We start from the raw sequence: 26527 nt of genomic DNA, 5'->3' as shown, positions 1-26527 counted from the left end.
CACAGGAAGGGGTCGCCAGAAAACAAGCGCAGGGGGCCCGACCGGGGACCAGGACCCCAGGCAGGGCGGCGCAGGGGGAGGCCCGTGGACCCCGCCCCCGGCGGGCAAGGGGAAACGAGCCAACCAAAAACCCCACGAAGGGAGGAAACGCGCCAATAGGCCGTAAGAAGCCAGCCCCCAGGCAGGGCACCGAGGCCAGAGAATGCAGCCACAAGGGGGGGCCCAGGGGGAAGAGGCAGCACGCCGGGACGCGAGCCGGCAGGCAAGCAAATGGCAGGGACGGGGGGGGGCGGAAAGCCGCAGCCGCAAGGTGCGCAGGCCCGTGGCGAGGGTGAAGAGGGAGGCGGGGCCCGCCGCGGGGACGCACACCCACGTGGAAACCAAGTCGGGGGTGAGAGGCGCAAGAGGGCGGGGAGAAGTGCGGAGCCGTAGCCGGGGGGAGCGGGGCATGGCGGCGGCGCACCGGGAGGCCACAAGGGGGCCGGGGGCGGGCGGCCACACGGCCGGTGCCCACACAGGCGCTGCAAGAAAGGAGGGCCAGGGCCGGAGCAGGAGGCAGGAGGGAGGGGAGCCCAGCCGGAAGGCCCCGCACACCGGCCCGCCTCGGGACAGGCCAGAGCAGAGGGGAGGGGCGGACAGCGCAAGGAAGGGAGAAGCCACAAAGCAACGACAGGGAAGAGAGCGGCAGGCAGGCCAGGCAGGCCAGCAGACAGACACAAAAAGACCCCGGCCAGGCGGCGCCCTGCCAGGCAAAACACCCACGGAAAGCGACCCACAGACCGCGAGGCCGGGCACGCGGAGCGCTGGGGCCAAAGCAGAACAGACAGGAGGGCCAGCCCTCCGGGGGGGCCGCGCGGGCCCACGGACAGGCGCCCGGGGCAGGGCCAGGAGAGGACCCCAAAGCGGGCCCCACCCAGCGGGAGAGAAGCAGAAAACACCCAGGGGCCAAGGTGCGAGTCCAACCCCTTAAGCACAGGACAGGGGCACACGGGAGGAAAGGGCTCGAACAGGCAACAGCGGCAGCGCCCAGTAGCGGGGCAAGTCAGAAGGGGCAAAGGCGAGACGGGAGCCTGGGCGGATGCCCCACCGGGGACACCCACCCCACAACGGCGCCCAGGCTGCGAGCGGAAGCCATGAGCGCCAAGAAGAGGGCCAGCCCTAAGGAGCAAGACGGGCCAGCACAAAGAAGACGGCAGCAACACAACCAGGAAGGACGTGAACCGCAAGCGCATGGAGCGAAGCAGAGGCCGGCGTCCAGGAGGGCCACAGGGGCAGGAAGAAAAGACCCCGCCAGCACGCGGGAGAAAACAGACACGGTCGCAGGTCGGCCACGGGGCGAGAGCTCGGGCACAAGAGGAGAGGGCCACGACACAGGAGAAGGAAGCGAGGACCAGGGCAGGAGGAAGGAGGCGCAGGCAGAGGGAGGCAGGGGAGGGGCTGCGGTCAAACGAAGGAAGGGAGGACCCGCAGAAGGAAAGCCCTGCCCAGACGGGGACGTGAGCGTCCAAAAGCGGGGGGGTACCGGAAAAAAACGCCCCCCCCCCAAAAAAGGCGCACGACCAGCTGGGGAGCGCGCGCACCAGGCAGGAATGGAGAGGGCCGGACCCCACGCGCGGGGACCCCAACCCGCGGGGACCCCCAGAGGCCCAGCCAGGGAGGCGCAGAGCAAGAAAAACCCCTCCCCCCGGCCCAGGCGGCCGGGCGAGCGGGCGGACACGACCAAGAAACCGGGGGGGCGCGGCCCAAGAAGAGAAGCGGCGAGTCCCGCAGGAAAGGAAGAGCAAAAGACCAACAGCGGGGCGGGCCGGCCGCGCGGGGGGCCCGGGGGGAGACAGCGACCGGTACAAGCCAAGCCCGACCCACGAGAAAAAAACGCCACCAGGGGCAAAAAACGGAGAGAAAAAGAAAGAAAAGACAAAACAAAACGGGCATGAAGAAACGCAGACGGCGCGGGCTGGAGAAGAAAGGAAAACCAGGCGGAGGGAAAAGAGAGCCCGAGTAAACCAGAGCCAACAAAGCAACAGACAGGAAAAGACAACACAAGCTTCAGCAGAGCCATGCGCGCGCGGGCCGCCGTCCGCCGGGGTGGGAGAAGAGGCGAGATGACGTGGGGGGAGGCAGAGGGGAGGGACGGGAAGCGGCGCGCTGGAAAGCAGACGGAAGCAATGCAAAGCAGAGCCGGCGTGAGGGAGGGGCGGAAGCAAGAGAGGGGGAGGCCGGGTAGATAAGGCGGTGGAAAACGGGGAGGTGGGCGTGGCCGAGGGAGGAAAAGGGAGAGGATGCGGACCAGGGAGCGCGCCCGCACGGGGAAAAACAGAGAAGGAAAGCAAACCAAGCGGGGGGAGGGCACGAAGGCCGGGAGAGAACGCTGATCGCGGGGAAGCAGAAACAGGGGACGCGGCAAGCGAACCAAGGAAGCCGGGAAGGCGAGTGGGGAAGGGAGCGCGCGGCGAGACGCCAAGGAGAGGGAAGGGCCCCAGGAAGGGGGGACACCAGAGAGAGGAAAGGGGGCAGGCCCGAAATGCCGGACCGGGCGGCAGCGAGAAGAGCCAGCGGGGTAGACGGGGGGGGCAGGAAGCCCCAGAGTGGGCCAAAGGCCAGAGCGGACAGGGAGGCGATACGAAGGAGGGCGCACTGAAAGCGTCCGCAACCGGACAGCCAGCCCACCACGCACCCCAATCCCCCAGCCGGAGGCGCTCGTCCAAAGGCCGTCACCGCTTCCAAGAAAGCGCAGGGGCGCTGGAACGCGACTGCGGGCCCAGAGAGGCGCGCCCCCGCAGGGAAGACCGAAGAAAACACAGGGCGGCCGGGCGAAAAAGGGCCGGAGGGCGGGGGGCGGACCTGGACCAGGGGCCGAATGGAAAGCACGGGACGGCGATCAGGAGAGGGGAGGGCAGGCCCGCAGGGGGCGGCAGGCTGACGGGGGCGGAAAGGCTGGCGCCCGTCAGGGCGGGGAACCGTGCGGGTGGCAGCGCGGGCGGCAGCGAGAGCCCGGGGGAGAAGGGGGGGGGGCACAAAAAGGGGGGCACAGCCAGCGCCAGGAGAGCGGGCCGGCCGGACGGGCAAAGAGAAGGGCAGCGGCCGGTGGAGAGGAGAGCAGGGCCCGCGCAAGGGGACCTGGCCCGGTGGCATGAGGGGGGGGAAATGAGCACCGGGAACCGGGGGGGCGCGGCGGCTCACCAGCTGGGGGGAAAAGCCGCGGTGGGGAAAAGCGCGCCACGTGCAAAAGGGAGCACGGTAAGGGGGACAGACAGAGGCCCACACAGGGGCGGCCGACGTGGGCGGCGGAGGGGGCCACAGAGCAGCAGCAGCGCCTGCAGCTGGCGTGGGGCGCGGTGCATGGGGTGGCATGGCAGGGAGCAGCCGGGCCGGGTGCGGGGGCGGCGCGGCCAGGCATAGGCAGGGCCGGCCCGCCGCGCCCCATCGCAGGCGCGGGGGCGGAGAAACCGGCCGTGGAGCGGGCAGCACCATTCCACCGCGGCGCGAGGCCAGAAGGGAAGAGCGGCAGGCGGGGGCCCCACCGCGCCGGCCAAGCCCGACTATGGAAGCCCGCCCTGCACCCGTGCGGCAAGCCGCCGGGGGCCAAAGGAAAAAAGTGTGGCCAGCAAGCACAAGCGGCAACGGGGGGGCAGCAGGGAAGCAGCAAGAAGGCCAAGCCAAGAGCAACCCCACAGGATGTACAGGCAGCGAGAGCCACGGGCGACACCCAATGCCAGGGCAGCCATCGCAACCAAAACCGGGTGCCAGGGGGGCGGCACCAGCAGGAGGGAAAAGACACTCGTAACAACGAAAACAGGAAAAGTGGACACGTGAGCGCCAGGCGGCGAAACCAAACAGAAGTCCCAGGACAGGGGAATGCAGAGGCAGGAGCAGAGCGAGGTGCGCCGAGGACACCAGGGACACCGGGGGCGCATCGTCGGGAGCGGGGACCGGCAGTGGGCGGCGCACGAAAGGACGAGGGCCGGGACGAAAACGGGGGGCGAGCCCGGCCCAACGAAGGAAGGTCAAAGGAAAGCAACCCGAGACTTGACAGGCCACGGGGAAGGGGCACAACGGGGAGACAGGAAATGGGGAAGGAGAAAATGCCGGCGGAAAATGGGCAAACGGGAGATGGGTGGAAAGGCAGGGAATGACACAGAAGAGACAAACAGAGAGACAAAACACGCACAGCAGAGAAAGAGAAAAGCACAACACGGCACAGGCCCACACAACAGAACAAACCAAACCCGACACAGCACACAGAGCCAGATAACACCAGTAAGGGAAAGCAAACAAAAATAGAAAGAAGAAAAGCCACACAAAAAAAGACAGCAAAACCCAACAAGACACAAAACCACGACAAAAAGAGACTGAAGCAAAAAACAGTCGGAGGCAAAAAAGGCAGACACACACCAGGGCACACAAAAACGATGCCAGGCACCACCAAAGCACACAGGACCCAAGGCAGAGCACACACAACAGACGAAAACACAGCAACAGACAGAAGCCAACAGGGGGGAGGCGCAAAGGAAGAGAGTGAGCACACATGGGGGGGGAGAAGACTGAGCGGGGGGGCAGGCGCGGCCGCCGGACCCGTCGGACACAGGCAGCGGGGGGAGAGCAGAGCGGGAGAGCCGTGGAATCGGCCCGGCGCCTGGAAAGACAAGGAGGCCGCGGGGGCGGAGCGGGAAGGGAGTGCGGCAGGGCAAAAGGCATGGCAGAAGCATGGGCGGAAAGAAACGAGGTGCTCGAGAAAGGGTGGAACGCACAACGTCAGCAGCAGGCCACGCAGCACGCGACAAAGCCGAGAGCACAAACCAGCACCTCGTGGGGGCCCACGAGGGCGGGCGCCGGGAGGAGGAGGGAGGAGGGCGGAGCAGGAGCGAAACCAAAGCGAGGAAGGCGGCGGCAAGGGGAGCAGCAGAGGGGGCGCCTGCCGAGAGCGGGCCCCGCCAGGCGGAGAGGAAGGGTGGGCGTGAGCGCACCGGGGCGGGAAGATCCAGGGGGAGAGACAAGAGGCTGGAGAAGAGAAAGAGGGGAGGGGAGGGAAGGCGTGGCGAGTCCGGCCGAACCAACGAACGCCGGGGCCCGGGCGCGCTGCGCGCCCCTAGTGAGGAAGCAGAGACAAGCCCCCAGCGAGTTCACCGAGAGCGTGGCCCAGGAGGGGTGGGAGAGGGAGAGGGAGGGGGCAGGGAAGGGGGGACAGGGGGGGCGAGGAAGAAGAAGGAAAACAACAGCACGGACAGCGAAGCCCGGGCGGAGGTGGACCGGGGCCGGGCACCGCCCCCCTAGGGCGCAGTCGTGCAGGGAAGCAGCATGTGGGCACCGGGATCACCTGAGAGGGGCCCACAGCGCAAGACAGAGGGGCCCGCGGAGGAGAGCCGAGGCGGAAGGAGGTCCGCGGCGGACACGCGGCAGAGGGAGGCAGGGCAGAGGAACCCGGGCCCCGCGAGTGCACAAAGCAGGCGATACAGGGCCGGGCAAGAACACAACATAACCGCCACCCCCACCCAACCGAACACGACAGCCACACCGCCGCGACCAAGCAAACCCCGCGCCAAGGCACGAGACAAAACGGAAAAGGAAAATCAACACCATAAAACACCCCAAACAGGAGAAACACAAACAGTAACCACCCCCAAGCAGACAATGCCATGCCCAGAGACACTCCAAAGCAACAAACCAAAAAAAGCCTCAACCACCCCAGAATCAAAGCACACCCCCCCACCGAAACACACGGCAGCCAACGCCCGCCACGCGCCCCCCACGAACCTCCCCGACCAGCCACACCACCCCCCCCACCACAAACGCTCCCTCACCACCCCCGAGCCCAGGCCAAACGCGCGCCACTCGCTCCCCCCACACACCACAGCACGCCGCCCCAGCCACCCGCTCACCACGCCGCCCCCAACCACCCCAGAAACGGCGCCACGCCCCACCTACACAGACCACCCCCACTAGACACAGCACTCAGCCCCCCAAACAGCCACAGCACATATAACACCACACACACCCAAAGCGACACGCAAACCAACAAAGCGAAGAAAAAAAACAACCACTACAAAAAAAGACAACAAAACTGCGCACACCAAACACAAAGTCACCCCAACCTGGCAATCACCTAACCCACCCCCACAACCAAAAAACACCACAAAGCGCACCCACACACAAACAACCCCATCACCGCCCCCCAAAAACAAAGAAGAAAATACCAAACAAAAACCACCCACCCCGCCTAGCAAAAAACCCACACAACACCCCACACCCCAAACACCACCACAGCACAGCCACCACCGCACACAAAAAAAACACAAGCACCCCATCCCCATCAGCAACCCGTAACATACGAAGCAAATCCAAAAAGACAAAACAAAACAGACACCGAAACACACCCACGACAACCCAACAAAAGCATACACCCAACAAACAAACGAAACACTCAACAAAACACCAAACTACAAACCCCACCGCCCCACCAACACAACAACAACCGCGGACACACACACGCCCGACCCGCCCAGCCCACACAACCAAACACACCCAAACCAGCCAGGCAATCCGCCAACCCAGCCAAAACACCAAACCAGAACCCCCAAAACTCACCGCCACCAACCACAAAAAAACACCCACAACACAAGCAAAAACGAACAAAACAAAGCAGACCGACACACCCACAAATGAACAAATGGAACAGCAGCCACACCAACACCAGCAAAAAAGCCAAATCGACTCGAAGCACGACAACCAAACACGCCAGCAAAACAGCCCCAGACACAACCCGCCAGCAGCAACCACTCCCTCAAGAACTCAACCGCCCAAAACGCCGAAATGAAAGCCGCCAACGAAACCCCTCACAGACCAAAACCCAGCGCCAAAAGCCACCGCCCGCCCCACAAAACCGGTACACGCAGCCGCAAACAGACAGCCAAACAGCAAAGAGAAAACACACACAACAAGTGAAAAGCCAACCACCAGCAGCCGCAAACACAACGCCCAGCCCCCACCCACCCCAGCGGCCCGCACCAAACCCCCCAAACACCACAAACCTAGCAACCCAGGCCAACAAACACAAAACCCCCCCCCCAAACATCCCCCCACAACAGCCAACCCATCGCCAACAAACACACAACACAAACCCCTACCAAAACGAACAAACACCCCACAAACAGGCCCTGGCAACACAACGTAAGAAAAAGCCAAAAAAAAAAACACGACACACAATACCCACGCAAAACAAACCCACCAACCACAGCCAACCCAAGAAACCAAAATAACACGCCCCAAAGCAATACACACCCACGCCACACAAAACAACTACAACAACAAGCCCAGCCATAGAACCATAAAATCACAAAAATAAACAAACCCGAAACACAGGCCCAAGCCACCGTTACATCCCAGACCCCACCAGAGCACACCACACACAGGAACACAATCCGCACAACAAACACAAAACCCGCCCACCACAGACCAAACCCCCCCAACAAAACACAGCACCTGACAAAAATCCCCCGCGCGGCACAAACACAAAACAAACACGCACACCAACTCCAAAACACCCCAAAAATCCGCCCCAAAGCAACAAAAAAAAACCCAACAAAAAGAACAACACACAACAACCAAACACACCAACCCAGCAAAGAAACAAACCCCACCAAACACACACAAAGCGCCCAAGCAAGACACAAAACCAGAACAAAACAAACAAATAAACAAAAGAACGAAACACAGAAATAACCCCCCCCCCACCGCCACCCACAGGCAGCACCCAACACCCCAGGCCAGCAGCACCCCACCACCCAAAGGACACACACACACGCAACACAAAAAAGCAACACCCCCCCACAAGACACAAAACCCCCAACAACACAACCCCTGAAACACACAACACAGAAGAAAAAAGAAAACCAAAAAAAAAAAGAGATAAAAGAACACCACAACCAAACTCACCACTCACCATGAACTATCAGGACCATCACAACATCAATCACTCAAACCGAATACACAAAACCCCAACGCACGCGTGAAAACCACCCAAACGATCCCAAAAAACAACCACCCAACCACAGACACGGCCAAGCACCGTCGCGGGAGGCCTCTCCAAAAGATAGACAACCCACCCAAACACAATCACAGAGACAAGCCGACAAACCTGCCGACCCCCCCACCACTAGGAAACAGTTCCAACCAAACGGCCTCTCCACTTCATTGAGGAACTGTGTTATGGCCCAATTTTCCTTCCCACACGTCATCCCTCCTCCCAAACACACCCGGGAACACCACTTGTCAGTTCTCCTGCCTCTTTTATAAGGACTTTTTAATAACGAATTACATGTTTTAACGTAGGACTCTATGTTCGCTATACAGGCCAAAGCTGCTATCGACGAGGGGAGTGGGTACAGGGAAGGAGTTCAATAAAGGGGGGTTCATGAAGGGGAAACAAACACAGCAAGTCACCGTACCCTGGCCTGATGAAACCAGTTTTCAAGTTTTCTTACTGATCGATGCTTAGTGGTAGATTAGTCTTCTAATTGCCCTGGTGTCTGGCTAGGCACGAATCAGAACAGACGATCGCATCATTCTCTCAGGCCTCCGACACACACCATAAGTCATCCCCCGTCACTCACCAAGCGGAAAATGGGAGCACAAAAGCAAAGCGCAACAACAAACAATGGGGACATTGGTTATGGTCTGAGGTCTGAAGGTCAGAAGTGTGTGCCAGCCAAACCCCCCACCCCCAGCGGGCTTTAAACGGCCAAATGCATGTCCTACCACATCTGCAAACATGATCAGCCTGGAACGACAATAACAGCCGTCCACGCGAATGCACTGTCAGGCTGTGTACCTAAGGCTTATAAAATGAGCGAAAGGCATAAGGGGTGGGTCACCAGGATAACTAAGGCAAACAGTCCCAACTGTTATTTTTGTCGGGAGAATCCCTGCTGAGAGTTACTACAGTGAGCAGGCCCGAAGACGGCAAAAAAAACACCCAACACAAACCACCAAACCCCACACAAACCCAACCAACGCCAACACCAAACAACCGCCACAAAACCAACAAGCTCAAAAACCACAGAGCCCGCCACGCACACAAGAACCCCCTGGCCATCCCCGTGGATGTTGGTGAAACGTCCCTTTGTGATTCACATGACTCGTGCAGCACCACTGAAAAAGTTACCCCTTGCAGTTTAAGTAATGGGTGGCCTTGGTGCAAGATAGGACATGGGTTCCATCTAGTCGCCCCCCCACAGTTAGGGAATCCCATGTGCAGCAAGGCCATCCACTATGACCTGCACGTCCACAGAGTCAGGCAAACCGTTTCGTAGCAGCAGCTTAATGATTGCTTCTGGCTACTTGAACATCACAGCAGCCCCACACGTCAAGATTTTCCCACCCAAATGTCTATTCCTCGTGACTGAGAGCCCGGGTACGGCTGCTCTGTTTGGTGCAAGAACGGCTCTCGACAAGAGCTATCTCTAGGAAGAGCGTCTCATTGACCACCACTGACCGCTGTCTCAGTCTGGTGAGTGGCGCCCTGACTCGTCACTGAAAGAGTCATAATAGTGGCGTTCAGGGCAGCGGGAAAACGAAGGTCACGAAAGTTCACAGGTGAAGAAGTGTGCCCTTCGCCAATGCGAAAGTTTCGCAGCCCCTGCGAATTGTCCCACCACTCTGTGCTTGTTTCCCGGGCCCAAAATCGGCATTCAGTGGCTAGAACCTGTCCCATTACCAGCAGGATCTCCAAAGCGCAGGGGCCCCCGGTTTGAGAGAATTCTATGTCCATGTCCTCATCACTCTCGTCGCCGTGCTGCTGTAGCCGCCGCCTCCTCGCCTGGCTTTGCAGGTCCTGGTTCAGCATAGACTGCACGAGAATGCGTGAGGTGTTTACAACATCCACGATTGCAGCATTGATCTGAGCAAGGTCCATGCTTGCTGTGCTATGGTGTTTGCACAGTTCACTCAGGAAAAAAGGTGCGAAATGGTTGTCTGCTGCTTTCACAAAGGGAGGGGTGAGGCTGTACCCAGAACCACCCACGACAATGATTTTTGCCCCATCAGGCACTGGGCTCTCAACCCAGAATTCCAAGGGGTGGGGGAGACTGTGGGAACTATGGGATAGCTACGGGATAGCTACCCACAGTGCAACGCTCCAGAAATCGACGCTAGCCTCGGACCATGGACGCACACCGCCAAATTAATGTGGTTAGTGTGGCCACGTGCACTCGACTTTATACAATCTGTTTTACAAAACCGGTTTATGTAAAATCGGAATAATCCCGTAGTGTAGACGTACCCTTAGAGTGGAATCCTAATCGTATTCAGGTCACAGGGAGTTTTGCTACTGACTTCAGTGGGACCAGGATTTCACTAGTAACACTTAGTAAGATCATTTAATATAAAAAGAGAGCCAAATAAATAAAAATCCACTTGAAACTAATTCTAAGGAAAACACTGCTAAATAAGGGCTAATACATGCACATTGTAGCTGTGGCTGCAGGCTACTACAAATCAGCTCATGAGTCATAGTATAGGATCAAAGTTCTTCAGTTTCCACTTTCCTCCACATTCCCAAAGCTCACACCACAATGCAGCATTTAGGGAACATGTTTAGTTTTCCCTGCTCATCAACTACAGCTGGTAATCTCCATCTTGCTGGAGACAAAGTTATGGTAGCACTAAAACACAGGAACAAGCTGGAGTAGGGCAAAGGAGGATTTTTAAACAGATAAATAGTACATACAGCAGAACAATGTAGTTTAATTTTTGGATCATTTTATTCCAGTATTTGATAAGGCAGAATCATGCTTTACATATGCTAACAGCATCCAAGCAGTAGACATGTGAAAGGATGGGAATCTGTAATTCAGTGAAAACAAATGGAACAAAACATACCATATCAGATGGAAGTACATCTCTACCCCAATATAACGTGACCCAATATAACACGAATTTGGATATAACATGGTAAAGCAGGGCTCCGGAGGGGCGGGGCTCCACACTCCAGTGGATCAAAGCAAGTTCGATATAACCTGCTGTTACCTATAATGCGTTAAGATTTTTTGGCTCCCGAGGATAGCGTTATATTGGGGTAGAGGTGTATTTCATTATTCACCTTGAAGACTTACCTTCCCCATCTTGTTACTTCTTGCAACAGTGTAATTTAATCCAATAGAATTTACCCTTGAAAGTTCAATGAAGAAAGATACATGCAGAATGTTTATCTCTAGCACTGAATGGAGCCAATTTTAGTTTTTATTGGGCCCAATCCAACTTACTACCACAGTTGCACTCTTACCTCATGGTATATTGAAGGCTTGGATAATGAAGGGATGGTGAAAGATAAAACTTTGTTGTTCCCATCTTTGTCAGCAATTTCCTACAGGAAAGAGAGAGACATGAGGGAACTTGGTTTTGGACTCTTGTGATTATACCACACAAACATTAAAAACATAAATCAAAGTAAAGCCCCGATCTTGCAAAATGATTCATCTGCACAGGCCTTTATCCCTGTGCACAGTGCCACGAAAGTCAATGGGACTGCCTCCACTATAGTAGTTTGCTTTGCAAAATCAGGGCCTAAGAAAATCCACAGAAGAGTATTTGTTCTTTTTGTGACCACGACTTTCTCAGACATTTAAGAAAGGATTAAAAGATTTTTCTAGTCCCTCCTCTAATTTATAAAGTATAGAATTACATAGTGAAACAAGGGCCAAAGGAATATATGTGTATTACTGTTGATGAGTCATTTGCTAGCAATTGGTAATGCCTCTTGATAAACCTATCAAAAGGGAAAAGGTGAAAATGAGGGGACTGATTTCTGCAAGTACTGTGGCAAAGCAGTTAAGGATATATAGAATATTTTGAATACAGCTTTCACGTCAATAAAAGATTCATTTGCATATGGTGTGCTTGTGTTATAGCATAATAATTATAATTTATTAGAAGCAATCCTGTAAAAATATGCCAGAGTCAGTAAACTCCATCTTTTCACATTCTACAATAAAATTTCTAACACACTGAGTTTGAGTCACTCTAGTTTCAGTGACAATCAATTGAAGGCAGTGTACCACTTCCACTTAGCTTCAAGAAACAGTGTGGAAACTAGAGTTGGCTGCATTGATAAAGCTGCTGTCTGTCTAGATTTAATTAGTTTCTCAAGCACTTTTTCACTCAAAACCAAAACAGTAATCAGGTTTCAGAGTAGCAGCCGTGTTAGTCTTTATCCGCAAAAAGAAGGGGAGTACTTGTGGCACTTTAGAGACTAAAATTTATTTGAGCATAAGCTTTCGTGGGCTACAGCCCACTTCATCGGATGCATGCAGTGGAAAATACAGTAGGAAGATATAGATACACACAGAGAACATGAAACAGTAATGAAGGAAGGATTTTTCTTTAAATTAAATCTGAGAATTTTTCACAGAGAAGATATCAGAAATATTATCCTTTAGCTCAGTGGTTCTCAACCTGCAGCCCAATTAGCACCCAGCTGTGTGCTAAAGAGAGTCAGGGACTTGCGGCAGGGTCCAGGGTCAGGGTCACTGCTCAGCCCCTGTGCAGGGTTCCGGGTCGAGGCTGCCACCCAGCCCTACACACCAAGGGTCAGGTTCGGCAGTGGGGTCGGGTTGGGGTTGCCACCCAGCCCTGCACAATGGGGTCCAGCTTCGTGATCAGGTCTGCTGCCCGGCCCCCACACTACAGGATCCGGGATTCGGGACAGGGCTGCCACCCAGCCCCACTCAACAAGGTCTGGGGTCGGGGAGGCTGGACTGCCCCGCATGACAGGGGTCACAGTTGGCAGCAGGGTAGGGACTGTTACCTGGCCCCGCACAACAGAGTCCAGGGTCTCTGCCGCCCAGTCCTACCACCGGGGCTCCGCTGCTGGGGCACTGGGCATAGTGGTGGTGGGGGAGGATTTGGGAGTGTGACAGCACCATCCATAAGGCTTTATGGAAACATGTTTATGAATATATATGACATAACTGGAATATGTTCCGTGCTACCTATGCCATGTAACATAACCTTTACAGAGATATGATCTACTGAATCTATTAATCCTATTTGTATGCATGTATCATTTTTGTACTCAAAGTTAAGAATATTGGCCGTGTACTGACTTGATTTTTAAATAACCTTAGTAGAGCATTTGGTAGTTCCTGGAGAAAGGAATTCACAAAGTGCCCGGTCAGGAAGCACTTGGGGAACAATGCATCTTAAAATGCTCCAATCCACATAAGAAGTCTTCCTGGAGACATTCAAGATACCATGTGGGCAATGGCTTCTGCCTGTAAAAACTGTGAGTCATGCATGGATATGTGACTTGCCCAGGTGACTCCAGAACTCCATCCTGGAGCTGGATTTTGCATAGGAGAGAGGAGGGGGTCCTAACCCACAAGAGAAAGTCTATTTAAGACCTTGAGAGACCCCTCCATTTTGTCTTCAGATGGCTAAAGAGAGAGCCTCTCCAACCCCCAGGATACCTGAAAGAAACTGGAGCAAAGCACAGTAAAGGGGGTGTGAGTGATTGCTGGATCTAGACTTGCAAGAGACTAGTCTGTAAAAGCAAGCTTATTGGAACTGGTGAGTTCTTATCTGTATCTGTTTCTTACTGTATTAGACACAGACTTGAGTGCTTTATTTTATTTTACTTGGTAATTCACTTTGTTCTGTCTGCTATTACTTGGAACCACTTAAATCCTATTTTCTATATTTAATAAAATCACTTTTTACTTATTAATTAACCCAGCGTATGTATTAATACCAGGAGGCCAAACAGCTGTGCCTATCTATCAGTGTTATAGAGGGCAAACAATTTATGAGTTTACCCTGTATAAGCTTTATACAGAGTTGAATGGATTTATTTGGGTTTAGACCCCACTGGGTGTTGGGCATCTGAGTATTAAATACAAGAACACATCTGTAAGCTGCTTTCAGTTAAGCCTGCAGCTTTGGGGCAAGTAATTCAGACCCTGGGTCTTTGTTGGACCAGACGGGCATGTCTGGCTCAGTAAGACAGGGTGCTGGGGTCCCGAACTGGCAGGGAAAGCAGCGGCAGAAGTAGTCTTGGCACATCAGTAGGCAGTTCCCAAGGGGTTTTCTGTGATCCAACTCGTCACAGGGAGCTGCTGTGGTTCTCAACCTGCAGCCCAGGTAACTCACTGTGGCCCACAACGATTAATAGGTTGAGAATCACTATTCTAGGTTCTTATTGACATCTGCAGCTAGGTGCCAAGATACTTGTGTCTTCAGCTAGAGAAAAGTGTTGTTGAGTCACTCCCCATTTTACAACCTCTTCCTTCTATTTCAGTTTGGAGGGAAGGTAGCAGCATTAGCTGCTGTGCTTATACACTGTGATTCATCTGACATGAGTTCCAAAAGGACCAGCTCAAGTGCCTTGGTGAAAGCTGAAGCTAATGACAGATACTTACAACCTACTTCAGCCCAGCACATAAAAATCAAAAGCTAGTAGCCAGATTCTGATATTGCTTACACTAGCATAAATCCAGAGTAACTTGACTTTATTGGAGTTAATGTCACTGAGATCAGAATTTGGCTCCATGTCTCACTTGCCAGGCGTATGAACATAAAGCACTCTATAATAACTCTAACACACTGCTAAAAGAAAACTTGTTATAATGGAACAGAGAAGGAAAATATTTTAGGACAATTTGTATTTTAAAGCCATGTAAAATTGAAATTCTCATCACAAGAAAGGGCATATGCTAACAATATTGCTAATTTACCAGCCATTTTATATTGGCATAAAAATTAAGAATATAAATTTGTATGATATGCATAATTTAATGTCCCTGACAGAATACTATTTTTGACAGCCTGAAATCATCCCTAAGTTTGACATCACATCTACAGTGAACAACATTATTATGATGATTTTTTTTATAGTCCCAGCCAAAAGATATTTCCCACCCATGCACAACTTGTGATTGAATGTTACTTTAGCCTCAATACTTCACCTTAAAAGGTCATTTTGAGTAACTAAATAGGAGAAGCCGAATATGGAAAGACTGAATAAGACAGGGCTATCAGCAAATTTCAACTCTTTAGATATTTATACACACTTACTAAATTCTTCTAGCAAGCACATCATACAGGGCAACAAAAAAATCTTAATTAAAAAATTTAATTGTTTACCATAATATGTGTAGTGCTGCGCTGAGGCAGTGAATCTGATTTACAAGCTACCAAAGATACTTCTACAAACATGCTTTTTCTGAACACTCATTAAGTTATGCTTTCCTCTAGGATAAGCACTTAAATTTAACTGCATTAATTCATTAGCATTTTTCATATTTTGCTCTGTTAATATTCCCGTGCCTTACTTTAGTTCTACTGCTCACTGATTATCTTAAAGCTCTTCACACCCATCCCTCCTTATCTCACTTACCAAATTGTAAATCCCAAGAAGCAGTGCTTCAATGCAACCGTTACTCTGTCTGTCCCTGCTGGCAGTAAGACGCAGATAAACCCAGATCAATTCTGGCAGGAACTGCAGCGTGAACCTCTTGAGTCGAACTTCAGAACTACGGTAGAGTTCAAAGAGCTGGTGGCAGACAGGTTCCAGGAGCTACAGAATGAGAAAAGACAGTTAAATGTTTTAATCTTGTGCATTAAAAAATGCACAAATAAAACCACCGCAACTGGCAAAACTGGCATCATTGTTGGCAACCTTAGAGATGCCACAGATTGAATAGGCGTGGAGACTAAGTTACCCACTCCCTGCTAAACATGGTCTTCAAGAATAGGGCTGAGGTACATTGATGAGGATTTTGATGAAGTTCGCACTATCATGGCCCTTAATGTACCTGAACTGTGGGAGTTTCATCTTCCAGCTTTGTCAATATGACACCTTTTTATAAGCACCAAATTCTTTTACCAGTGAGATGATTTGAGCTGTGCAGACCATAAAGTGTGTTCATTTTGCAACCCCAATGCTTTAGAAAAATCTCAAGTGTGGAAAAAGAAATACTTATTAGTGAAATAAGTCTCTATCCAGTATAAGGGTAGAGAGTGAATTAACCCTTTATCTAAGGGTGGGGTTTTTTTGTACACCACTATGTTTAGCAGGCCAATGCTCAAACCACTGAGCTATCCCTCCCTCCTCCAACATGTTACTTGACCAGTTCAAGGGCATACAGCAAGTTATTGGAAGAATCTAAGCACAGAGCCCAGATTCTCCTAACTAAAAGTCTCCTTTTCTAATCAGAAAAAATACTCTCTCTCATTATCACTTACTTGTATTTCTTCAAGACAGGGAGATACACAAGAGTCTTAACATCAAATCATATTATCACTTTTGTAGGACATGAAAAACCCATGTCTTACCACCTTCAGAAAACTTATTTTATTTCTCTCTCATTATAAGTGCTTAGTTTGAACACACAACAAATTTGCATGGAAGTAAACATCTGTATTGCTATGTAAATATATATAAATATACACATGCACAGATTTAAAGGCCTTTACTCAACTAAAAATCTCAGTGAAACTAAAAATTAATTCAATACAACCTAGGCCATTATTGTCTTAAGAATAACTGCTACATTTTTTCAACAAAAAGGTGAGGTTAATCATTAGTTTCATTTTTAGCATACAGTACAGTATGGATGGTAAACATACCATTTCTTAAACCATTAGTTGATTACATAAACTGTGACATCACATCCATGTAGAACATCAGTCAAAACTCTTATTATACAAGGATCTGATATAAGCACCTTGTGTAACAAGGTTTCAGGCTGACAGCTTCATCACACTGAATGAAAAGACTTTTTATAACTAAAGCAAGAGACTAAACAAAGGGTGGTGAAGACTGTTCAGCAGGAAAAGTTTAGTAGAAAACAAATCTTATATTTTGAAATAAAATATAGGAATTTAACAATAAATGTAAGAAATAAAAGCAAGAAAGCAGAGCACCTGAAGACTCTCCTATTTAACTTGGGGTTTTCCTGGCATCGCAAGTCAGTCAAGCCATCATCAGATCCCCTTGATGGAAAAACAGCCTTGTTCTACGTGGTTGAACATCTGGTTATTCTATTTAGCATATTAACTATAATACTTAGCACATATAGCACATTACGTGTTCAAAGTGCTCCACTGCCACTCAAATTAAAAAAAGGTTGCGAAATCAAGCACTCAGTCAAGAAATGCACCGCTAAGGCTATACCAAACCAATAACCATCCTCTTTTCCTCATGACTTAACAAAAGATCTTTTACATCTATATAAATGTCAGCTAACTACAATACATACCGTAATACAAAATGGAATTTCCTTATACAGACTTAACTACAGTAAGTTACATAACAGTGCAGTTTTCATACCTTGGTTTGATTTTTTACATCTCAGCGAGGTGTATAACACAAACCAAGTTTTAAGGAAGTTCGTTCGTTCATTTTGTAGATCTCACTGAATCTTAATAATAAGGCCAGGTCTTAAAGCTGCATTTGCATGACTGCATATACAATACAAGATAAGGTTACATAAGAAATTCCAGTATTTTATCATGTTAGAATGAATGACCTTATTTTAAGGGATAAGCATAAAAGGGGAAAGTTAAGAGAAATCAGTATGTCTGTAAAGCACTTTGAACACGGGAAAGTACTGGATCAGGGGTCGGCAACCTTTCAGAAGTGCTGTGCCGAATCTTCATTTATTCACTCTAATTTGAAGTTTCATGTGCCAGTAATACATTTTAACGTTTTTAGAAGGTCTCTTTCTATAAGTCTATGATATACATCTAAACTATTGTTGTATGTAAAGTAAATAAGGCCTTCACAATGTTTAAGAAGCTTCATTTAAAATTAAATTAAAATGCAGAGCTGCCCAGACTAATGGCCAGGACCCGGGCAGTGTGAGTGCCACTAAACATCAGCAAAGTGGCACGCGTGCCATAGGTTGCCTACCCCTGCACTGGATACATGCTTTTTTTTTTTTTTAATTAAAGATTGAGCTTTCAGTGTTAACTCTGGATATCTTGATTTGAGTACATGATTTCTCAACTTCAACACTGCATTAATGTTACTTTTTGCATGGAGCAGATACAGATTTCAGTTAATTTATTGCCCTTGCCCGTACCCCATACCAATGAACCAAACAAAAAAATCTGAACTGTCAGTGAACAAATTGTACTTTTAAAAAGTAAGGAAAATATCAAGTACAGCACTTACACATTATTCAATTAAATAAGCCACTTATGAGCATTCTTTGCTCTCTTTATTTAAATACTTCATTTAAAACTGCCCTTCTCAATCTTTTCACTATATTAAGACCCATAAGGGAATTCAATACTTTAATTTTGCAAAACTAACTTTACTTAACATTAATTTCTCAGTATAACTGTTGTCCTTGGAGACCAAGCATTTTCAGCATGATGACCAGCTGCTAATAAAACACACACCTCTGAAGGATAATATTATTTTAATGTATTTGTTAACCTACTATGGAGCCAGCAGTCTTCAAGAGATTTGTTTTTAAAACAAATTATGATGAGAGCCTATCTGAATGCTGCAAATCTATATTATTCTTTAATAATACTGTAGATTTTAAACAATGGTGCAGCCATGATGAGGCTCAAGTTATGCTAAAAAATTCATATCCCCCTCTTCATTAGAAAATAATTCCCTAATTCCTTGTACCCAGATTTTTACTACTCATGTGGTAGAATAATAGACATCTACACGCAAAAAAATTATCCTCTTGCTAACAGAGTCCTAGGAAGATCCCACCTCCTAGAACTAGATATTAGTGCAGTGCTGAACATGGTAAAAGAGCCTATTATGTTGTTATAGTTCCCTTATATAGAATAAGTTTGGAAGAAATAAGCTAAGGAAAGTCTTGCCGCCTTGAAAGTCAAGATTTTAGCTGATATTTTTGGAGCAGATTCTGATCTCAGATGCATGCTATATGCACTAGCATGTATTCCTAAATACCTGGGCAGAAGTCAAAGCAGTGGATTTAGGTTTTTGAAAATTTATTTTAGGGCTGTCGATTAATCGCCGGTAATGCATGCGATTAACTAAAAAAAATTAATTGCAATTAAAAAAATTAATCGCAATTAATCAGTTTTAATCACACTGTTAAACAGCAGAATACCAATTGAAATTAAATAATATTTTGATGTTTTTCTATATTTTCAAATATATTGATTTCAGTTACAACACAGAATACAACGGGTACAGTATCAGAGGGGTAGCCATGTTAGTCTGGATCTGTAAAAAGCAACAAAGAGTCCTGTGGCACCTTATAGACTAACAGAAGTACTGGAGCATAAGCTTTCGTAGGTGAACACCCACTTCGTCAGACACATGTCAATGTACAGTGCTCACTTTATATTACTTTTGATTACAAATATTTGCACTGTAAAAATGACAAAAGAAATATTTTTCATTTCATCTCATACAAATATTATAGTGCAATCTCTTTATTGTGAAAGTGCAACTTACAAATGTAGATTTTTTTAAATGTAACTGCACTCCATAACAAAACAATGTCAAACTTTAGAGCTTGCAAATCCACTCAGTCCTACTTCTTGTTTAGCCAATCGCTAAGAGAAACAGGTTTGTTTACATTTACAGGAGATAATGCTGCCTGCTTCTTATTTACAATGTCACCTGAAAGTGAGAACAGGCATTCACATGGCACTTTTGTAGCTGGCATTGCAAGGTATTCACGTGCCAGATATGCTAAACATTCATATGCCTCTTCCTGCTCCAACCACCACTCCAGAGGACATTTCCATGCTGATGATGCTCATTTAAAAAAAAAAAAAGAAAAAAAAAAGCGTTAATTAAATTTGTGACTGAACTCCTTATAGGAGAATTGTATGTCTCCTGCTTCATGGCTTTACCCGCATTCTGCATATAGTTTGTGTTACGGTAGTCTCAGATGATGACTCAGTATATGTTGTTTGATTTAAGAACACTTTCACTGCAGATTTGACGAACACAAAGAAGGTTCCAATATCAGATTTCTAAAGATAGCTACAGCACTCGACCCAAGGTTTAAGAATTGGAAGTGCCTTCCAAAATCTGAGAGGTACGAGGTGTGGCACATACTTTCAGAAGTCTTAAAAGAGCAACACTCTGATGCAGAAGCTACAGAACCTGAACCACCAAACAAGAAAAATCAACCTTCTGCTGGTGGCATCTGACTCAGATGATGAAAGTGAACATGTTAGGTCCACGCTGCTTTGGATCGTTATCGAGCAGAACCTGTCATCAGCATGGATGCATGTCCCCCAGAATGGTATTAAAGCATAAAGGAACATATGAATCTTCAGAGCATCTGGCACATAAATATCTTGCGAAAATGGCTACAACAGTGCCATGAGAACACCTGTTCTCACTTTCAGGTGACACTGTAAACAAGAAGCGGGCAGCATTATCTCCTGCAAATGTAAAAAAACTTGTTTGTCTTAGCAATTGGCTGAACAAGCAGTAGAACGGAGTGGACTTGTATGCTTCAAAGTTTTACATTGTTTTATTTTTTAATGCAAGGTTGTTGGTTTTTTGTACTTTCATGGTAAAGAGACTGCACTACTGTATTTGTATTAGGTGAAATGAAAAACAGTATTCCTTTAATTTTTTACAGTGCAAATATTTGTGATCAAAATAAATATAAAGTGAGCACTGTACACTTTGTGTTCTGTGTTGTAATTGAAATCAATATATTTGAAAATGTAGAAAACATCCAAAAATATTTAAATAAATGGTATTGTATTATTGTTTGATTGAGATTCATTTTTTTAATCGCTTGACAGCCCTAATTTACTTAGATGAGTCAATTTTCAATAATACAACAATAGAGTCAGACCCTTAAAATGGATTCTCCTTTTGAAGTTTTGGTTCTTTGTAACTTAGTAACCTATGGAGGTGCAATCAGATGCTTTTTTTCTGTGTAAGGGAAAACCTTTGAAACATTCAGAGACACAGATGGCAAGACAGAGAGGGACAGCAGAGGCAATAGTACTGTTAAAATCTACAGCAATTTCAAGATGAATTCCAAGCTTGCCAGGAAGGAGGAAAAAAGAGAGGTCAGTATACAAGCTTTTAGTCCTACCAGAAAAGCAAAGCAGCACTTTAAAATCAAGCTGCTTGTTAGGAAAAGATTACCTGAACTTCTTCAAACTCAATCCAGTAAACAGCACAGGCACTCTTGGAGGCTGTATCTGAGAAGATAAGAAGCTACTTTCCTGTGTATTCCTCACATTTTCATTAAAAAGCACACAAGAGCCTAAAGATGATAAATCTTTCCTGACTCTTTTGATGATTACTATACAGAAGTGTCAACATAAAGTGGCAAGTTTGTGTAATTTGTTCAGAGTTTAGATTCATCCATAAGACTTTCCAGTAGTTCTTTCTCATTCTCTCCCAGGTATTCTATGGAATGGAAAGCTTAATTCTGTGTTAACTGTCCAAGTCATGAGCCACATTCATAGCTATGTTTTCACTGTACGTATTTAAATTTGATTCTGCTCTCAGTTACACCAGCATAAATCAAGAGTAATTCCATGGAAAGCGATGGAATGACACAAACATAACAGTAGTGTAAATGAAAGGAAAATCAGGCCTAGTCATAATTTCATACTGGAGTAGGACATTTATTCCATTCTCCACCGAATTAATAAATCACGAGTGAATAAAATAAAATTCTTCAAGCCAAATTAGTCTAAAGAGTACTTTGTCTCAGCTATGGCTAACTGGCTTCCAAAAAGCAGCTCATACTGAGTTGCAACCTAAAACTTGTTATGTTACAATGACCAGCCATACCCAGCAGCAGTGTTCAATATTCTTTTGAGAGCGACTGGTTTGCCTTCTAACAGAGAGATATTCAGCAACTGTCAAAACTGAAAGAAAGAAAAAAGGGCAAAACAGAGAAAGAATATTCTCCCTGCATCGATCCCAGGTTAAAACAGCAACTGACAGTTCTTAATTACTATGATTTATTTAGAAAAAGAAAAAGGAAATGCCTTCTCTGGGAGTCTCCTACCTCATTATTTGAGTCCTGAATAACCTTATAAAGAGCTGGTACCAGTGATTTTTTCCGGTGCAACGTTGATGCATAACCAGAGATTTGATTTTCAGGTAATGCCTAAAGTAAGAGATATAGACAGCAGTTACTATAATGAGTAGTTCATGTGTAAGCTTTCATGCACTGATATATCTATGAATATGATAAATCCAGTTTTGATAACATTAAACACAACAACAATCCCTGAGCTTCAATCAAGAGAAATTCACAATTTACTCTACTAGTAAAGGTGGACTTCTGTCCTTTCAGTACTGATTCAAGCAAGCAAGCTGTCCATAAACCTTACAGTGCTGGGACCCAATCCTGCATGGTGCTGAATGCTATGAATATTCATCAACTTGTGTGGTAGTTGAGGACATTTGGCAACTTCCAGGACTAGATCACTATACAGCTCTGGGCCGCTCCAGATTAAAATTATCTGCCACAAACCCAGTCTAGTCTCTAGACCCTCTTCTCTTTCTCCCTGTTCAACCAGGAACTTTTCCAAACCTTATATAAATTTAAACTTTTTTTTAAACCTATGATAAAGCCTCAGATTATTAGAAGTGAAAGTATTTTAGAAATCCAATTTACTTGTCTCTAGGTGCTGTTTTATTTTATACTTCTCTCAGCTCAATAAAGGAAGTTTAGATTTGGTTTACAGTCAAGACAAGCATGGAGTTCATCCATTCTACAAAGGAGGGTATATTGTTTTTAAAACTATTTTCACTGGAGTTTTTTAAATTGTGGAAACACTTCTATTAATCTTAGATTTTATAAAAAGTTGGTTACGTTTTTAAATTTTGTGAACAAGTTGACAGTTTCCCTTTAAAGTCTATCAGCTTGATTTACAGAGTATTATGTGCTTTGAAGCGAGAACTGCATAGTATGGTATATGCTCTGTATGATGATAAATATTTGTATTCCAAATTGTGCTTTTTATATTAATACCTTTATATAGACATCTACATGTTGTGCAGTAGAACAGATACAAAAGATTAAAAATCAAAATAGGCTTTTACACTTTAAATGTTTAATCATTAGTATTCTTAACATTATATGCCATTAAACAACATTATAACTGTCATACACCTACTCAGCTGACCTTGAATTCTGATAGCCATTCTTCCACCACACCACGTTCGGATCCCAGCATTTTCTTACAGCTTATTCTCCTTTCTTACCTTTAGGAACAAGAAAGAGAAGCTCAAAAGGTAGAATGCATTTCTGGCAACAAAGCATAGTTCTGTAAAACCCTGTTCTAAAGGGGAAGACAGTTCCAATATCTGATGGTTTTATTTTACATCAAACCTTACCAGATGTTGTAGTTCTGAAAATTAGTCCCATTTTCTAATGATTTTTTTAAACTGTTCTCTTGATCCTCCTGGACATAAAGCTATAGTACTTCAGTGGGTCAGAGAGGACTCGGTGCTCCGGTGCTTCAGGCCAAACAGCACATTATCTAAGACAAACACACCATCCATCCCTGTGCTCTTACCAAATATAGTACAAAGAAAAGACAACTGAAACAACTGGAGAGCATCATGGAACAAAGCCATGTGACAGGTTGTAACTACAACTCTGGATATGACACAAAGCAAACACAATTTCATAAAAAATAATATCTTGGAAGTCATTGTGGCAGTATGTTTTATTTCTTAAAGCTGTTCTGGAGGAATTGTGAAGTTTCTCTTTCAATCTGCAACACTGACGATATATTTTAGCAGTGAGCTGTATTTTTCAGAAAGCTAAACATACAAGCGCTATTAGTTGTTTTTTTAAAACCACACAACTACTATTATTACTTTCCTACCATGTAGCAGTTTTATTCTAGCATCTTAAGTTCAGACAAGAACAGCTCTCAACCCAAAACCACGGAGTTTTATGGTGTTTCCTACTTGCATACTTCTTTGAAATAAACACCCTAATCTTATTAGCTATCTCTATTTAAGTACAATATTTAAGTTGCAGCTGTTTTCCTAAATTAACGTAGGGTTTTGTTATGTAGTGTGGATTTCTAAGGTATTTAATCATCTAAATATTCATATTAAATGGATTCTGAGCCAGTTCATTACATGAACTTTAAACTACCCAAACACAATGTTTAACGCAAGAGAGGATGCATTAAATAAAGACATCATTTCATAAGCACCAAGATCAATCCTTCATTGGCAGAGAGCTGGACACGATGACCTAGTACATTCTTTCCCTCTCCAATTTCTATCATTACTTTCTTTTTATTAGTCTCAGCAAACAGACATTTAATCAGAGCTATGCTAAGCATATTCACTAAGCTACTGTTACATTTAGAAATTGTTGTGATGTGTCAGCTGCAATACTCTGACCCACAGTCTTGCATTCAGGTCCAAAACCGCCATTACTAACTTGCCTTTTCACAGGAAGACAAGTGTTGTTGCTAAACAGAAATAAAACAGGCGATAGGAAAATGTATATAGTAGATACTAATAGATATGAAAATAGAATGTCACAGAACAAAATATTGTGAAACTATGCATTACTTTCACACATTCACCACAAGAAGAGATGTCTCACACAAGAAGAAATGCAGGAGAACAGCCATATGCAAATCTGGCCAGCGTAAAGCCCAGTCAGGGCCGGTGCATGGAAGTTTCGCGTCCTAGGCGAAACTTCCACCACCTTGCACCCTCCCCAACCCTGCAGCACCCCCACCCCCGCAGGAAGCCGTGGAGCACATCCCCACCCCAGCTCACCTCTGTTCCGCGTCCTCCCCAAGCACACCACTCCTGCTCTAATTCTCCTCCCCTCCCAGGCTTGCAGCACCAAACAGCTGATTGGTGCCGCAAGCCTGGGAGGCGGGAGAATCAGAGCGGGGGCGGCATACTTGGGGAGGATGTGGAGCAGAGATGAGGAGCCCTGTGGCAGCATCTCCCCGCCCCCGCCCTGAGGCACCCCCGTGGCAGCTCCCCACCGCCCACCCCGGGGAGCCCTGCAGTACCTCCTCACCCCAGCTCACTTCTGCTCTGCGTCTTCCCCAAGCACGCCACCCCCGCTCTAATTCTCCTCCCAGGCTTGTGGCGCCAAACAGCTGATTGGCGTTGCAAGCCTGGGAGGCAGGAGAAGCGGAGCAGTGACTGCATGCTGGAACCGCTGCGCTGCCGGCGGCATGCTGATCCAGGGGAACCCCTGAGCTGCCAGTGGCACGCTGACCTAGGGAACCCCTGGGCTGCTGGCAGCGGCTCAGACTCCCTCTCCCTCCCAGTGCAGCAGCTGCTGAAACACTTTAAAAAAAATTTGGGGGGCACCGCTTTTTGGAGTTCTTTTTTAATGTATTATGGAAGTTCTTGCTGGAAAAATCCCAAAGATCTCTGATAAATAGATTTCTGAATAAATCAATTTATCAGAAACATATTGCTCATGCTAGCACAGCTTCAAAGGGAAATCATCATTAAACGAAGGATGAACAACAAAAAATCATGGCTAACAAAACTTTTGGAAATCTCACCTGCTAACTTATTTTTTCTTCACTTGTGAAGATATAAAGGCACAGTTAAATACAGGAAGTCAAACAAAAAGGTAGACACAGTCATAACATTCTCCAAAATAGCTAATATGTATAAACTCCTGAGAGTTCTTCATAGTCCAGTTTAGATTTGCACAAAACAGGAAGTTAAAGGAAAAATGTTTGATTTGAGTATATTAATAAATGGGAGTACAGAACTAAAATTAATCTAATTAAATTAGATTTAAAATATACTTTACCATATCATTTGGAAAAGGCCATAAATTATTCTTCCAAATATTAGTGTTGAGACTTGACTTGTTCTCCCTTCCTCTTTGATATAAATTTTAAATACCCTATTTACATATTTATTTACAGGAATTTCAAAATATGTTTTCTCCAGGGATATCTGGCACAGGCTCAGACAATTAATGTTTCTGTTATGATTTAAAAAATTTAAATCAACAGCAATACAAAAAATTCTAGAGGAATCTGCTGTTAGTTATGTAATCCAACCTCTCTTCCCCTATTCCATTGTTTTGCCCTTCTTCATTTAGCAAGTTGATGTTTCTATTTCTTATAAAATACAAGTCAAAATGACTATGTCATTAGCACCAAATATCATGGGTAACATATTCACACAGTTCCAAGACTAGGAGCTGTTAGCTGATTTGAACTCCCTCTGCCAGTTGGCTACCTTTAAAAACTACATGACTCTCCAATATTTAACAACAGCTAGCACTGTTTTTAAATTTCTAAGTGAAGGAGTTGAGGATTTAATATTAACTCCTTTCTTCCTGCCTCCTCCTCCCTTACAAGCCCCAACCACCAAATGAGGTTGCCTCAAAACAAATCATGGGATTTAACAAACACAATAATACATTTGGGGTTCTATTTATTTGCCTTCTGATTTTTTAGCATTTAGAATTCAGGTTTTCAAGCTTTGCTCTGCAACCATAAGATTGCAAACTGAGATTCTCCTGTAATGAAATGACTCCAGGAACTGGAATTTTAGGAAAAACACCAAATATTGATAGAAATT

At 46.8% G+C, this 26527-nt stretch overlaps 1 protein-coding gene across 11 annotated transcripts in view; it reads right to left on the bottom strand.

The window, feature by feature from the left end:
- HYCC2 (hyccin PI4KA lipid kinase complex subunit 2) overlaps positions 1 to 26527 on the bottom strand; it is a 128048-nt gene that overhangs the window by 38759 nt on the left and 62762 nt on the right. For all 11 annotated transcript variants that reach the window (XM_075070015.1, XM_032799496.2, XM_075070013.1 and 8 more), the window contains 4 exons: positions 23110 to 23188; positions 21984 to 22085; positions 15383 to 15562; positions 11276 to 11356 (listed from right to left, as the gene is read on the bottom strand). In XM_075070015.1, the coding sequence (XP_074926116.1) occupies positions 11276 to 11356; positions 15383 to 15562; positions 21984 to 22085; positions 23110 to 23160 (414 nt within the window). In that variant the 5' untranslated portion in view covers positions 23161 to 23188. The remainder of the gene's footprint in view (positions 1 to 11275; positions 11357 to 15382; positions 15563 to 21983; positions 22086 to 23109; positions 23189 to 26527) is intronic.

Source organism: Chelonoidis abingdonii, chromosome 10, assembly GCF_003597395.2.
Source record: "Chelonoidis abingdonii isolate Lonesome George chromosome 10, CheloAbing_2.0, whole genome shotgun sequence".
Lineage (NCBI taxonomy): Eukaryota > Metazoa > Chordata > Testudines > Testudinidae > Chelonoidis > Chelonoidis abingdonii.
This window is presented reverse-complemented; position numbering and strand designations above follow the sequence as displayed.